The 14,768-nt window shown below is 46.1% G+C and overlaps 1 protein-coding gene across 1 annotated transcript in view; it reads left to right on the forward strand.

Annotated features, from left to right (window-relative positions):
* RAB11FIP3 (RAB11 family interacting protein 3) overlaps positions 1-14,768 on the forward strand; it is a 46,183-nt gene that overhangs the window by 3,912 nt on the left and 27,503 nt on the right. The window contains exon 2 of the mRNA XM_044302665.1: positions 13,484-13,577. Coding sequence (XP_044158600.1) covers positions 13,484-13,577 — 94 coding nt within the window. The remainder of the gene's footprint in view (positions 1-13,483; positions 13,578-14,768) is intronic.

Genomic DNA, 14,768 nt, shown 5'->3' on the forward strand with positions numbered 1-14,768 from the left:
TTATTTTGCATCCTTAAAGGCCTGCGCATGTGCAGACTGGGAAACCGGATCCGGTTTTCCGGAACACTTGGTACCGGATCCGGCATTAATACATTTCAATGGAAATGAATGCCGGATCTGGCATTCCGGCAAGCGTTCCAGAATTTTGGCCGGCCAAATACTGTAAGAGTGAACTGAAGACATCCTGATGCATCCTGAACGGAATGCTTTCCATTCAGAATGCATTAGGATAAAACTAAAGCGGTTTTTTTTCCCGGTATTGAGCCCCTGTGACGGAACTCAATATCGGAAAACTTTAACGCTAGTGTGAAAGTACCCTTAAAAAAACAGATCTCAGACGGAAATAGCTCAAATGGATGACAACTGATGCAACAGGATCTGGACCTGTAAAAAAACGGATCCTATGCAGTAAGTGATGCAACAGGATCCGTTTTTCTTAACAGGATCCATTTTTTATTTATTTATTTTTTTACTCTCTCTCTCTTTTTCTGACTGATCTGAAGAACGGAAAGCTAAACGGTGATGTGAATGCACCCTAAGTCACGCACGACACGCGGCAACTCTGGTTGCACAGCATGAAAGTTGCATGTAACAATTGTGAAAATGGTCAGCCATTTAATAGCGTGTGGCGGCATGTCTGATTTCGATACATATGGACGCCACAAATTCTGAACTGAACGTCTCAGCAAGATATCGTGATTTATTTATTTTTTTGCTCACGCAACTTGCTGCTGCATGGCCAGTACCGCCATATAGTCCTATCCTGTCTAATGATGCTCGACTCCAGCCAAATGGCGCACTTTTTTTATTTATTTTTTGGTTGTCGACTGTGCATGACCAAAGTCGCTCTTCTTTCCTCGTTTTAGCGCATGGCTGAATGGATTTTTATTTTTTTTTAATTTTTTTTCCCAGTCAGAGTACTACATTATTATCTCTGGCCCAGTGTTTACACCTACATAGACCTGCACACCCGGCTGTGAACCTGTTCTGCCAGTGCAGCATCGTCCTCCCCTCCCCCCAAAATATGCGAGTCAGCTGCAGAGCCCAGTCGGGTGTTTGGGTAGCGCTCATGGCTGGACACATCCCGAGAAGCAGGTGACCAATGCATACCGTTGATTCTGCTATATACTTGTAGTAAAGTCGCCCCACAGTCTATAGGTCAGCCCAACTTTAACGGAAGGAGGAGGTCCTCTGACAAGCTCCCTGTCTGTTCTACAACCTGTTGTCAGCCATGATTGTACATGTTTAATTTTTATTTTATTTTTTACCCAAGATGAGCGGTGCCTCGGATGCACCCGGCAGCCGTTTGTCTCCACCCGTATAGAAATAACTTGCCTTTTGGATGTACGTGACTGTGCATGCCAACGGGTGAGCCGGAGAAGAATGTCTGGACTAGATCTTGAAGTTGTCTTGATGCTCATGCTCCATGGGAGTCGCCCTTTAAGCCCCTAAACTATGTGTGCGAATGTCACCTCCAGTCTCGCCTGCTTAGTAATCCGTTATCAGCGCTCGGCAAATAATAATTACTTTTTCCTTAAGACTGCAGATAAAATCATCCCCTCGATGGACTCGGGGTAGTCAGGGGGCTTCCTTTATGATCACTGATGATAGAGATAGCGCCGTACATAGTCTGCGGAGAGGTACAAGGGGACAGCGGAAAGATGTAATTGACAGAACTGACCATGTCATTGTTTGTATTTTTAGTGTCTGTGACCGGATTACGTCTTCAGAGAAAACCTCTGGTCTTCAAGCTGTAAAACCTGTGAAGAAAAGCTAATTATATCGCCGGTTATTTCTGCCGGTGGGAGGAGGGTGGGCTTCCTGCATTCAGTGTGTGCTCCTCTTCTCCTGGCAGATTTCACATCAACAACCCCTACCAGGCAGAGATTAGAATAAAATGATGGGGATTGTAGTTCCACCGCAGCTGGTTATGCTTGAAGGCTACCAGAGCTTTGCCGTGAGGTGACCACTCGTGACCCTGCTCCTAGAGAAGAAGGAAAAGGGCGATTGTGTGGCGCTGTATGACCTGTGCGGTAGCCAATAGTGGGCGTCACTAGCCCTGATTGCTTTGGCACCCCTTGAACTAGATCCACTCTCTAGTATAGATTGGGCTTTGCTATTTAGGCAGCCGTCTGGCCATGGCATTTGGGCATCGTAAGGCGGTGTTAATTGGGCGCTGTATGGAGGGCATGAATAGAAGGTTGGCTCTGGTGTAGGACATTGGTCTCCAACCTGTGGCACCTCAGAGGTTGCAGAACCTCAACTCTCAGCGTGCCAGGGCATTTTGGGAGTTGTAGTATTGCAACAGCTGGAGAGGCACAGGTTGAAGACCACTGCCTGGCTGTCAGAGCACGCTGAGAGTTGTAGTTTTGCAATTCATGGAGAGGCAGAGTTTGGAGACGCTGTCCACAGGATCTGATGGTGCGGGTCTGACTGCTGGGACCCCTACCTTCGCTGGGAGTGTGGGTCCCGTTTCCCCCCATATGAATGGAGCAATAGGGTGCGCATGCGCGCCACAGCTCCATTCATTCTCTATAGCCCTTCCAGAGATGGCAGAGTACAGAGAATGAAAGGAGCGGTAGTGCGTATGTTTGACCTGTCGCTCCTCCCATTTATTGGGGTCCGATAACATGGATCCGATACTTATTGCCTATCCTGTGAATAGGGCATAAGCCAAACAACTTGGCACAACCCCTTTGTCTTCTGTCTAGGACATGTTTTGTGCTGTATTCTTGTCTGTACAGGTGAGTTTCGTCACAAGGTGTAAGACACAAAGCTGACTGATACTAAAATGAACCTTTTGTTCGCGGCGTGACCCGGGCCTGCAATGGGCGACGTCGCCTCTTCTCAGACAGGAGCTTTGGCTTGTGTCATCGACTTTTGTCTCCACAGAATAGTTTTTGTCATGACAGAATGTGACCCATATAATGTTTTTTTTTTATGCCTCCCGTCGCCTTTGTGACACCTAACAATGGCGTTTTGTAGTTCAGCGTTACCTGCTGATTTTGCGCCTTAAAGGGAACCTGTCACCGGGATTTTGTGTATAGAGCTGAGGACATGGGTTGCTAGATGGCCACTAGCACATCCGCAATATCCAGTCCTCATAGCTCTGTGTGCTTTTATTGTGTAAAAAAAAACCGATTTGATACAAATGCAAATTAACATAAAAGAGTCATATCTTACTTGTGTGACCAGAGAAGAGTCATATTTTCAAGCTCTGACTCATCTCAGGTTAATTTGCATATGTGTCAAATCAGTTTTTATACACAATAAAAGCACACAGAGCTATGGGGACTGGGTATTGCAGATGTGCTAGCAGCCATCTAGCAGCCCATGTCCTCAGCTCTATACCTAAAATCCCGGTGACAGGTTCCCTTTAAATAAGAAAAGCTTTATTAATTCACTTTGTTCTCTGCTTTGTTTTAGGTGGTTTTTTTTTTTTTGCAGCTTTTTCTATATATATATCTCATTCATCTCCCATTTTGTCATCATGAAGTGGGAGCAATGACAGCAGCAGAAGGGTTTGCTGATTTTGGGGGGGGGGGGGGAGGCAGTGACCTGTCCACACGATACATGGAATGGACTGAAGACAAGATGGAGGAAGTATACTTGAGCAGGATCTCCCAGCATCGCAGAGTGTTTCAGGAGACCTGTGTGGGGATCCCATATGAGGCATTCTTGTGTCCTCTTCGAGTTGGAGCTGAAGGAGAATGGCCAAGCAAGGAGATGGGAAGACCTGTTCATTCCATAGGCTGTCTGCCCCATGCCTTTGTTCTATTTGTGATGACCTGCTCACACACTCCTCTCCTGAAATGCTTTGTGCTGCTGTGGGGAACCTGGTACTTTTTTTTTTTTTTTTTAAATCAGTCTATGTCCTCCTTCCCTCCTGTCTTCATTACACTCCATCGTTCGATTGCTTCATACAGTCATCTCCTGAAATAATCTGTGCTGCTGGGAAAGCTGCTCCATCCACCAAGTATTCCAGCCTATTGGCACATGATCTAACGAGAGGCATTTATCTCTTTACTAATGAGAGGGTTAAAAAGGGCTGTGTGTGACCGGTGACAAGGGCAGGCGGGACAGGTGGTTGAAGGATCATGGTAGCAATGGCGTGTCATGTACAAGGGGGCGCCATGTTGCCGCAACAGGTAAAAAAACAACCCAAAGCGCGTTGTCAGTCCGTTGCGAGCACCGTGGCCATACACAGCCGATTCTCAAACTATATGTGTTTGATGTCGTCTTCTAATATATGGTGGCAGATAAAGGACTGGCAGCCATGATGGGTAGTCTCAGGGTGAACAATATCATGGGTATCACCGATCTATCTGGGTACACTCTGGAATTAATGTCGTAACACTGTGTGTAAACCCTAATCAAAGATGGCCGACCCTTGTTTACCTCAGATTGAGCTGAGGTAATTGTTAACGGGCTAGCATGGCTCAATATAAAGAGCTCCCTGAATTTCAGATAAAGGACTGGCAGCCATGCTGGCTAGTCTCAAGGTGAACAATCTAAGAGGGAAAAAATCATGGGTGTCTGTCACAGATCTATCTGTATGGTGAACATTCTGCGAATACGTCCTGGAATTAATGTCAACACTGGGCAAACCCTAATCAAAGATGGCCGACCCTTAGTTTACCTAAGATTGAGCTGAGGTAATTGTTGATGGGCCTCCACAGCTCTCCGAATTCCAGCGTGGTCATGTAATAGGATGCCACCATTGCCATAAATCACTTCCTAAAATGTCTTCCCTCCTAAATATTCCACCATCACCTGTGTAAAGTGGATGGAACCATAGCCACAAAATGGAGGCCACGTAAAGTTACAACAGCTGTATGACAGTCTATACAATGACGACCATATTGGCATCTACAATACCCGCACCTTGTTAAGAGGAAGCGTGCGGTTTGCGTTTAGTTTGCATTGGGCTTATTGACGTCAATTGGCGTGAAAAGATCTACGTCTCAGCTGGTGCGCCGCAGCTGTGGGACTGTGGTGAAATCTTTACCGTTTTCCAGTATTGTGCGTGTAATGCCCCAAAGGAATTATGGGAGGTAATGAGAACCCAGTGGGAGAGGATCTGATTTCCACGCTATTGTCACCCTGCGGTGTGTCATGCGATGCTGCGCCATGGAGCCAGGGGAGGAGAAGCTGTACAAGAGTACAACTAGCATGGAGGGCATCACCAGGGGTCCCCGCCGTCATTACACGGCACTTGCCCCAACGCCGTCGCATCTGTCTGGGGTCAGTTGCAATGCCATGGCAGCTTGGACTTTTGGGGCACATGTAAAGTATAGACTTGCACCCCATCAATGCTCTTAGGGGAGAATACGCTGTGTTGTGCGAAGTCCGCGGCCAATGATGGCACCAGCAAAGTGAATGAGCACCGGTTAGCTCTTCCGACATGTCTGTCTTAGTAATTACTTGCATAGAAATAATAATTCCAGAGTGGTGCATTGTGATGTTACTCTGTTATTCCTCCTGGAAACGTGTGCATCAGACAGACACAGCTGGCTATTAAAGGGGTGTTCCAGTAGGATTCAATTTTTAAAGGATTGAATTGAAGGTGAAAAAATGTACATTGTGTTGCTACTCTGTTATTCCTGAGAGAGAGACAGGTGGGTATTAAAGGGGTGTTCCAGCAGGATTACATTTTCAAATCTGCGTTGCCCACCATCAAAATCCCCTGCCGTTGTCGTTCCGATGCTCACTGGGTCCCAGCTGCTCTCCGCGTCCTGGTTCCAGCTCGACGCACAGGAAATGGCAGGAGATGCCCGATCAGCCAATCAGTGGCTGAGCTGGGTCACCACTACAGCCAGTGATTGGCTGATCTGGCATCTCCTGCCATTTCCTGTGTGTCGAGCTTTGGACCAGGAAGTGGAGAGCGATAGGGGAGGTGAGAAATGCAACTTTTATTTTATTTTATTTTTTAACCCATTCTGAGTCTCATTTAAACATATTTGTATCCCCCCCTGGACCACCCCTTTAATACACCCCTGTGAAAAGGATGTGTAATGATAGCACTTAGTTGTCAAGATACTCATACATTTCCAGGTGGAATAATAGAGTTCTCTCAGAATTGTCATTTCAAGAGGACTGCAAATATTTACTAAACCAAAGATGTCAGAGGAGCAGATAGTTTTTTTTTATTTTTTTTTTTAGAATTTTTGGCTTTTCATTTCGTTAGCGCTGTAACACAGAATATTACATGCAAGTTATTGTCTTTATGTAGCAGTCAACACAAATGATAAGACCTCCTATATAGATAGGTAATCCATTGTCAGTTTACTGCTGCTGTGAGGGGAATCTGCAGTGTAATCCTTGTGATAATAGTAGGCGTAGAATTTGGATAACAGTATGACTTCTCTATTGTTCTCTTGATAGGGCTAGTTAAAGTTGCCCACAGAAGGGCATTGCATTGATAGGTGTGATGCTCTTATGGAGTCACTACAGGGGGGTCTCTCTGGCCGCAGTGATGGTCAGACTGAGAGAGTTAACGATATTGTCTTCTGTGCTAAATGTCCAGAAAAAGAGGAGGTTAAAGGGGACAGGAAGGAGAACACATGGTGTAACTTCAAAAAATTATATCCAGAAAACATTCCCCTGTACTTTATTTAAGAATAAAAATAAAAGACATCCAATAGTCACCTGTAGGCTGGTAATAGGTGGCTGTAACATTTTTGAAGGACTCTTCCCTTTAAAGGGAACCTGTCACCGGGATTTTGTTTATAGAGCTGAGGACATGGGTTGCTAGATGACTGCTAGCACATCCGCAATACCCAGTCCCCATAGCTCTGTGTGCTTTTATTGTGTCAAAAAAACGATTTGATACATATGCAAATTATCCTGAGATAAGTCCTGTACATGAGATGAGTCAGGGATAGGACTCATCTCAGGTTAATTTGCATATGTATCAAATCGTTTTTTTTTTACACAATAAAAGCACATAGAGCTATGGGGACTGGGTATTGCGGATGTGCTCGCGGCCATCTAGCAACCCATGTCCTCAGCTCTATACACAAAATCCTGGTGACAGGTACTTTGGAGTGTGGGGATTATACTGCCTTATAAGTGATGACTCAGGAAGAAAAAAAAAATAGATCCTAGAGCCGGTATTTTAATCTGGTAGCAATTATGGAAGAGCGGATGCGACGCTCGTTAATGGGCTCAGTCAGCGGCATTAGCACAAGACCTGACTAACATACCGTCATATAGCGGAGCTGTGGCTTACGGGCCCCAAGTACTAATTTCATCTGGTTTTAGCGCCCCCTCATTGGTGCCCTTGTTATGTTGCTGCTTTCTTCTGTACAGAAGTCGCTTGACTGGCAATCTCCTAATGTGCCGTTATCATGGGAACCGCTCCTGTAGAACGGGAGAGCGGTGCAATAATCACTCCTATGCTCTGAAGAAGAGGCGTTGCCCCAGCGGTACATCGTCTGGCACACTTACGGACCGTCTGAAACCAAAAAGTATTGGGACCCTGGTGGGAAGGCGCCTACGCTCAATGTCGTCCGAGTCCGGGTCTTGTGATGGGGATGAATGAGTTACTACAGGGTTAACACGTGCATAGAGAGAATGAATGAGGCCATTGTATGGGTGAGGTGTATCACCTAGCTGAGACTATACCGTAATCCTGTGACAATAGCCCCTCTATACACCGCCACTGAATAGGGGAAAACCAATGAATCCGTCTTTTTCACGCACCGCTGAGCCATACAGGGAGGTGGCGGTTATATTTATCCCTCCTCATTCTCTGGTAATAGCAGCTCTGGGTTAAGCTGTGAACACATCTGCGCCAAATGAATAGCGTTGGGACTAGATGTGGCACTGGATTAATTGCATTGTGCTGTCCCCCTGTTATTCCCCCTGGCCAGTATACAAATAATTTTGACAACTTGGTGTCGCCACTAAGTAGGGTTCCTGCAGGGTGCTGTCAATCCCTTGCTGTCAGTGTCTGTAAGACCCTATTAGCAAAGGGGACAGTTGTCAGTTTAGAAATGCATTTCCAGGAGGAATAAAGAAAGCAACATCACAGTACAGTGGGATTAGAAAAGGCATGACTGCTTTCTTCCAAAAACGGCACCACCCCTGTCCATAGGTTACGTCTGGTATTGCAGCTTGGCTCAATTGGGGTCAATGGGGCTGACGTGCAATACCGCACACAACTTATGGACGGGGTGGCGTTATTTTTGGAAGAAAGCAGCCATATTACTCTAATCCAGGACACCCCCTTCAAGGCAAAGGAAGTATTTACAAGTCAGTTGGAGCTTGTGTACTCCCATTTACATGGCACATTTATCGTCGGTGAATGTTCCACCATACGTTCGTTCATACCCGTACAGTGTGCATTTCACGTGTAATAATAGTTCTGGAACGTCTACGGCAGGCATTCTCAACCTGTGGCCCTCCAGCTGTTGTAAAACTACAACTCCCACAATGCCCCGCTGTAGGCTGATAGCTGTATGCTGTTCAGGCATGCTGGGAGTTCTAGTTTTGCAACAGCTGGAGGGCCGCAGGTTGAGCATACCTGGTCTACGGTATTATTTTGACTATGTTGTGCCATTCCTTTTATTATTTCTGCTAGAAGTTTAGGGATGAATTGCCAGCAGACGGCAATGAAGGTCTGGATGGGTTTTACCAGTTGGGTGTGTGTCCCTGCAGAGTCTGACACTAAGCAGTGCTGCCAGTGTCAGATTGTGCAGGGACCCTGCCCCAGTTGGTAACACCCATCTTAAAACTTCATTGCAAACTGCTAGTAACACTCATAACTTCTAGCAGGAATAATAGAGGAATGGCACAACATAGAATCATAAGAACATATGCTCCAGAATTATTACATGGGGAATGCAAGTAGTTACTAAAACAGACATGTCGGGAACGGGGGCAGGTCCCATGTAAACATGTCCACCAATCAAACCAACATATGCCACTTTGCCGACCGGCGCTCTTTAGGGACAGTAAGGGGAGATTTATCAAAACTGATGTAAATTAGAACTGGCTTAGTTGTCCCTAGCAACCAATCAGATTCCACCTTTCATTTTTCAGAGCTCTTTTGGAAAATGAAAGGTGCAATCTGATTGGTTGCTAGGGGCAACTAATCCAGTATTCCTTTACACCACTTTTGATAAATCTCCCCCCTAATAATATCTACTGTCCTTAATGAAAATATGGATTCTGTGCGGAATCCATTTTGTTGCCTGCGTCCCCTGCGGGTTTAGTCATGCGATCCAACATGAGGATCATCTCCTCCTGAAGGCAGCGAGATGCAGACGAGCTTCACACAGGAGGTGTTCCTCATCTCGCTGCTTTCCAGAGCCGTGTCTCTTGCCGACTGTTGCTAGGCTGCGGCGCTGTGTGGGATAACGACACGGATTTTAACGCATGTGTCCCTGACAGGACTAGGTCAATGGCAAACCGCTTGACTCATTAGTTCCGTCCGAAATTTCAGTATTTTTAATACATTTTTTTTAAACTCTGATGGCCTTTTTTTTTTTTTTTTTTTTTTTTTTTTTTATATGTTTACAGTCAAATCTATTGAAATTCACCTGGCAGTGACTGCAGCGCGCTCCTTTTCTACTGTTATTCTGTGAAATAAAAGCCAGGAGCCTGTGATGAGGAGAGCAGCCATTTTATGGGTTTATGAACCAGGCATTGTCACTTACCCACTGTGTTGCCCATAGCAACCAATCAGAGTTTAGCTTTTATTATGCATTAGAGATGGGGAAACCTGAATTGACTGCTATGGGCAACAAGGTCGCTTTGACGTCTAGTTGTAAAGGCGTTAGCAGTGCCGGCGCGCCATGACCGTAACCTCGAACCCAATGGCTTTACGTCTCGGCGTCAAAGCGACCTTGTTGCCCATAGCAACTAATTCACATTTCCCCATCTCGGATGAATAATGAAAGATGAACTCTGATTGGTTGCTGTAGGAAACAAGGCGTGTACATGACACAAGGCCTGGTTTATAAACCCTCTAAATGGCTGGCCCCTACCTCACCTGATGCCTTACCTCACTCCCACCCCCTCTAATGTCTGCCTCGCTGCGCCCCTTCTGTCTGCCATGATACCTACCTCACTCCCGCCTTTGTTTGCCATGATGCCTGCCTTAGTGCCACCCCCTCTAATTGCTGCCATGATGCCTACTACAGTGCCACCCCTTTAGGCATCGTCTGCCATGATACTAACCTCACTGCCGCCCCTTTAGTGTCTGCCATGATGCCTACCTCAGTGCTGCCCCTCTAGGCATTATCTGCCATGATGCCTACCTCAGTGCTGCCCCTCTAGGCATTATCTGCCATGATGCCTAACACAGTGCCACTCCTCTAGGCATCAACCTCGCTGCTGCCCCTTTAGTGTCTGCCATGATGCCTACCTCAGTGCCGCCCTCTCTGTCTGCTATGATGCCACAGTGCCACCCCCTCTAATCACTGCCATGATGCCTACCTCAGTGCCGCCCCCTCTAGTGTCTGCCATGGCCACTATAAGAGACGTCACTTAGTAAGGCTTCATTCACATGGCGGCAGAGATATATACTGTACCTTCTGTGTAAACGCCCTATAGGCCAAAAGTGAGACTAAATACCCATTTAACAAATCGAGGATACCAGTACACCTGAAAAGTGGTCTCTGAGTGCGCTTTACATTTAGGAGGAAATGACTCCATGATCCGGCACACCCCACAAGTCAGATGAGCCAAAGGGGTTTGGTGAGAAACTCCCCTGTAATCCAGCACAGTCATCAAAGCTGCACAATATGGAAAAAAATGGCGCCATCCTGAGCTGTGCCTGTGCAGAAGCGATGATCAGCGGCCATGTGTGTGGGTTGCATGGAGTGTAAGACGTTGCATCATCGTTGCATCTTACTCTCCTAGCATCCACGACTGCCACTGGCAAGGGTAGGGTTAATCAGTTCAGTCTCAGTGACAACCAGTAAGGCCGCCCTTGGAGACGTCACATAGCAGATTCTGGGAAAGCTGGGTGACTACCCATGTGGGCGTTTTAATGGTGGTCATGCTGGTTGTCACCCAGCTTTCCCAAAACACTGTGCTGATGTAAAGGGTTACAATAGCATAGGCAGCGTATTCAGGATGTATCCGCTGTGGACCTATTTAAGGACTAGTTTGATTGGCCCTGCCCTCAATTAAAGGGGTGGTTCACAGAGGGGGGGCTAGTTTGCTTGTCCTCGCACACAATTAAAGGGCATGCATCCTAAATATATATCAGCCAATACATCCACACGACCATAGTGTTTTGCGGATCCGCAAAACACAGATACCGGCCTGTGTACATTTGGCAAATTTGAGGACCGCACATAGCCGCCTCCATCATAGAAAATTGCGGACAACAATAAGACATTCTCTTTATTTTTTGCGGGACCGCTGAACGGAACTACGGATGCGGACAGCACACGGCATGCTGTCCGCATCTTTTGCGGTCCCATTGAAATGAATGGGTCCGCACCCGTTCAGCAAAATTGCATAACGGATGTGGACTCATTCATACGGTCTTGTGAGTGAGCCCTAACATGTATTTTGGACTCTACTACAAGAAAATTTAGACTAGCACATTCATAATCACAGGTGCATATCCATCAAGCAAACATGGTTGATTAAAAAAATGGCTGCACTACATTTCACATGCAAACAATAGAATTGAGAAATGGGGATCATTCTAGATTAAAATGGTATTATGCCTACTATAAATAAAATAAAAATAGAAGCTCTTTGCGCACATTTTTGATTAAACGTGTTAGAGATCGACCGATATTGATTCTTTTTTTAGAGCCCATACAGATAATCTGTGAACTTTCAGGCCAATAGCCGATAATTTATACCGATATTCTGTGCATTTTAATTTTTGAAAAAAAATTTTTTTTTTGTAAATCTTTATTTTTCATTTATACTTAATATTTGGGTGTTTGTTTGTTTTTTTTTTTTTTTTTTTTACTAACTATTAGCCCCCTTAGGGGCTAGAGCCCTTGTCCTATTCACCCTAATAGAGCTCTATTAGGGTGAATAGGACTTCACACTCTCTCTGCTGCTCTGTGTATAGTACACACAGCAGCAGGGGGATTACCATGGCAGCCAGGGCTTCTTTAGCGTCCTGGCTGCCATGGTAACCGATCGGAGCCCCAGGATTACACTGCTGGGGCCCCGATCGGAAGCTACCACTGCACCACCAATGAGGAGAGGGGACCCTGTGGCCACTGCCACCTATGACTAATACGGGGGGCTTCGGTGGGGGGGCGCACTGCACCTTCAATGTTTTTAATACTGGGGTTGGGGCGCACTGCGCCACCAATAAAGATAACTCGCCCATTAGTTCAAATACAGGAGGCGGGTGCTGGCTGCAGAATCATATAGCCACACCCGACCTCTATGAGCGGTAGCTGCGATCCGCGGCAGTTAACCCCTGCCGCCCCTGAGGGGTTAACTGCTGCGGATCGCAGCTACTTGTCATAGAGGTCGGGGGCGGCTATATGATTCTGCAGCCAGCAGAATTTGAATGAATGAGTGAGTTAACATCATTGGTGGCGCAGTGTCCACAGCCCTTCCCCTCCTCTTCTCCTCTCTCCTCTCATTGGTGGCAGCGGCACAGGGGGAGGGAGACACTGCTTCCTTCTCCCCTGTGCTACTGCGGGAACATGGATCCCGCTGACAGCAGCGCGATCCATGTTCGCGATTCGTTATCGGCAAGCAAGGTTAGATGCCGATAACTTTGAAAATCCTGAATATAGGCCGATAATATCAGTAAAACTGATAATTGGTTGATCCCTAAAACGTGTGTTGGGCCCATCTACCAGGCGTCAAGGTGGCTTCTGCAGGGCAGTGTAGGAACCAGCTACATTTATACTCTGCTCAGTCGAAATCGAGGCAACGTCCATCTGCCTGGGGCTTCTGAGCAGAGTATAAATGTAGCTGGTTTCTACACTGCCCTGTGTCCAAGAGAGGCGGTATATTAGTATTAGGTACCCATCTGCAGAAGACACCTGGTAGATGGGCCGACACACGTTTGATCAAAAATGTGCGCAAAGAGCTTCTATATTTCCATTTATAGTAGGTATAATACCACTTTAATCTAGAATGATCCCCATTTCTCAATTCTATTGTTTGCATGTAAAATGTTGTGCAGCCATTTTTTTTTTATCAACCATGTATTTTAGACTCATCAGATGTAATAGAGTGGGGGGATAATCGTCTCCCAGACATCTGGCACCGCTTATCTGAGAGTCTGTTAACAGCTTAATATACACGGGCCTTACAGATCCTCAGGTGAGTGCCGCTATTGACGTGGGGATCTAAAAATCGGATGGGATACTTTTATAAAAAAAAAACTATGGCACCACAGGTACCTGGCAGCCGCTTATCTCCGCCTGTTCTGTGCACAGTTCGTCCTTATTGGAGGTTTCAGGCTTTGTATTCTCACATCTTGGATCGTATCTGCCTTAATCCCTGCCATTCATTCCGATTTTCTTTCTCCTAACAGGTAAAATATCTTACTGGGTACCTGGATCCAGCTGGCCTGGGGGTTATAAATTTCCGTGATTTCTATCGGGGCATCTCCGAAATCCAGAATGAAGGTGAGAACTTCTGTATTTGCGCCAAAAGATGCGGGTTTCCGGGTTACACGTGTCCGAAAATGCAGCGGTCTCTGATGTACTTTGTGTTTTAATTCCACTTAGTTTTCAAGATCTCTGCTTGCTGTCAGTGAATGAGAACGTTTATTTCTTTCCAAAGCATAGATACGGGTCCCGGTGCTCGTTACAGTAGGGTTGTCAGCACCCTCTCTTATAACGAGCTGTCCTGCTGTATGAACATCACAGAAGTTCAACCTCTGGAGATAGACATTGAAGGTTCCTATTAAATACCTGCAAGCAAAGGTCTTGAAAACTATGATGAATTGATGAGTAAAAAGTTTCTAATAATTGCCTAACTTTTCAACGTTTTATGAACAAGGTGTCAAAAAATCTTTCAGGGAGTATGATGGCAGCCATTTTGGCCGCTTAACCAATTTGCATAGCTTAAAACCAAGACTTTGATATTTATGGCCTATGCTCATGATTGTTGGGGTCCGACTTCCGGGACCCCCGCTGATCAGCTATTTAAAGAGGCAGGCAGCTCTAGAGTGAGTGCTGCGGCCTCTTCCTAGGTCAGTGACGTCAGCGTTCATCGGTCACTTGGCCTATGTGCAGGTCAGTCCCTTTCAAGTGAATAGGCCTGGGCTGTAATACCAAGCATAACCACTATACAATGTATGGCGCTGTGCCTGGTAAGCTGTGAGGAGGCCGCGGCGCTCACTGGATTGCCGCGGCTTCTTCAAATGGCTGATCGGCAGGAGTCCTGGGTGTCAGATCCCCACCCATCAGATATTGATGACCTATGCTGAGGACAGGGTATGAACATCAAATTGTTGGACAGTCCCTTTAGCCAGCAGACTGGTAACATAATATAATATTAGGATGAAGCCAGCCGTCCACCTAGAAAAACACTTTTGGGGTCATTTATCAAACCGGTTTAAAGTAGAACTGGCTTAGTTGCCCATAGCAGCCAATCAGATTTCTCCTTTCATTTTCCAAAGAAGCTGTCAAAAATGAAAGGTGGAATCTGATTGGTTGCTACGGGCAACTAAGCCAGTTCTACTTTGCACCAGTTTGATAAATGACCCCATTTATCTTGGTGGGAAATTATTGTACAGAAGGCTGATTGACTGACTGTGTAGAACTCGGCTACCAATTGGTTCTTCAGCTTATGCTGAGATTTCCCGCTCTGAG

Source organism: Bufo gargarizans, chromosome 8 (genome assembly GCF_014858855.1).
Source record: "Bufo gargarizans isolate SCDJY-AF-19 chromosome 8, ASM1485885v1, whole genome shotgun sequence".
NCBI lineage: Eukaryota > Metazoa > Chordata > Amphibia > Anura > Bufonidae > Bufo > Bufo gargarizans.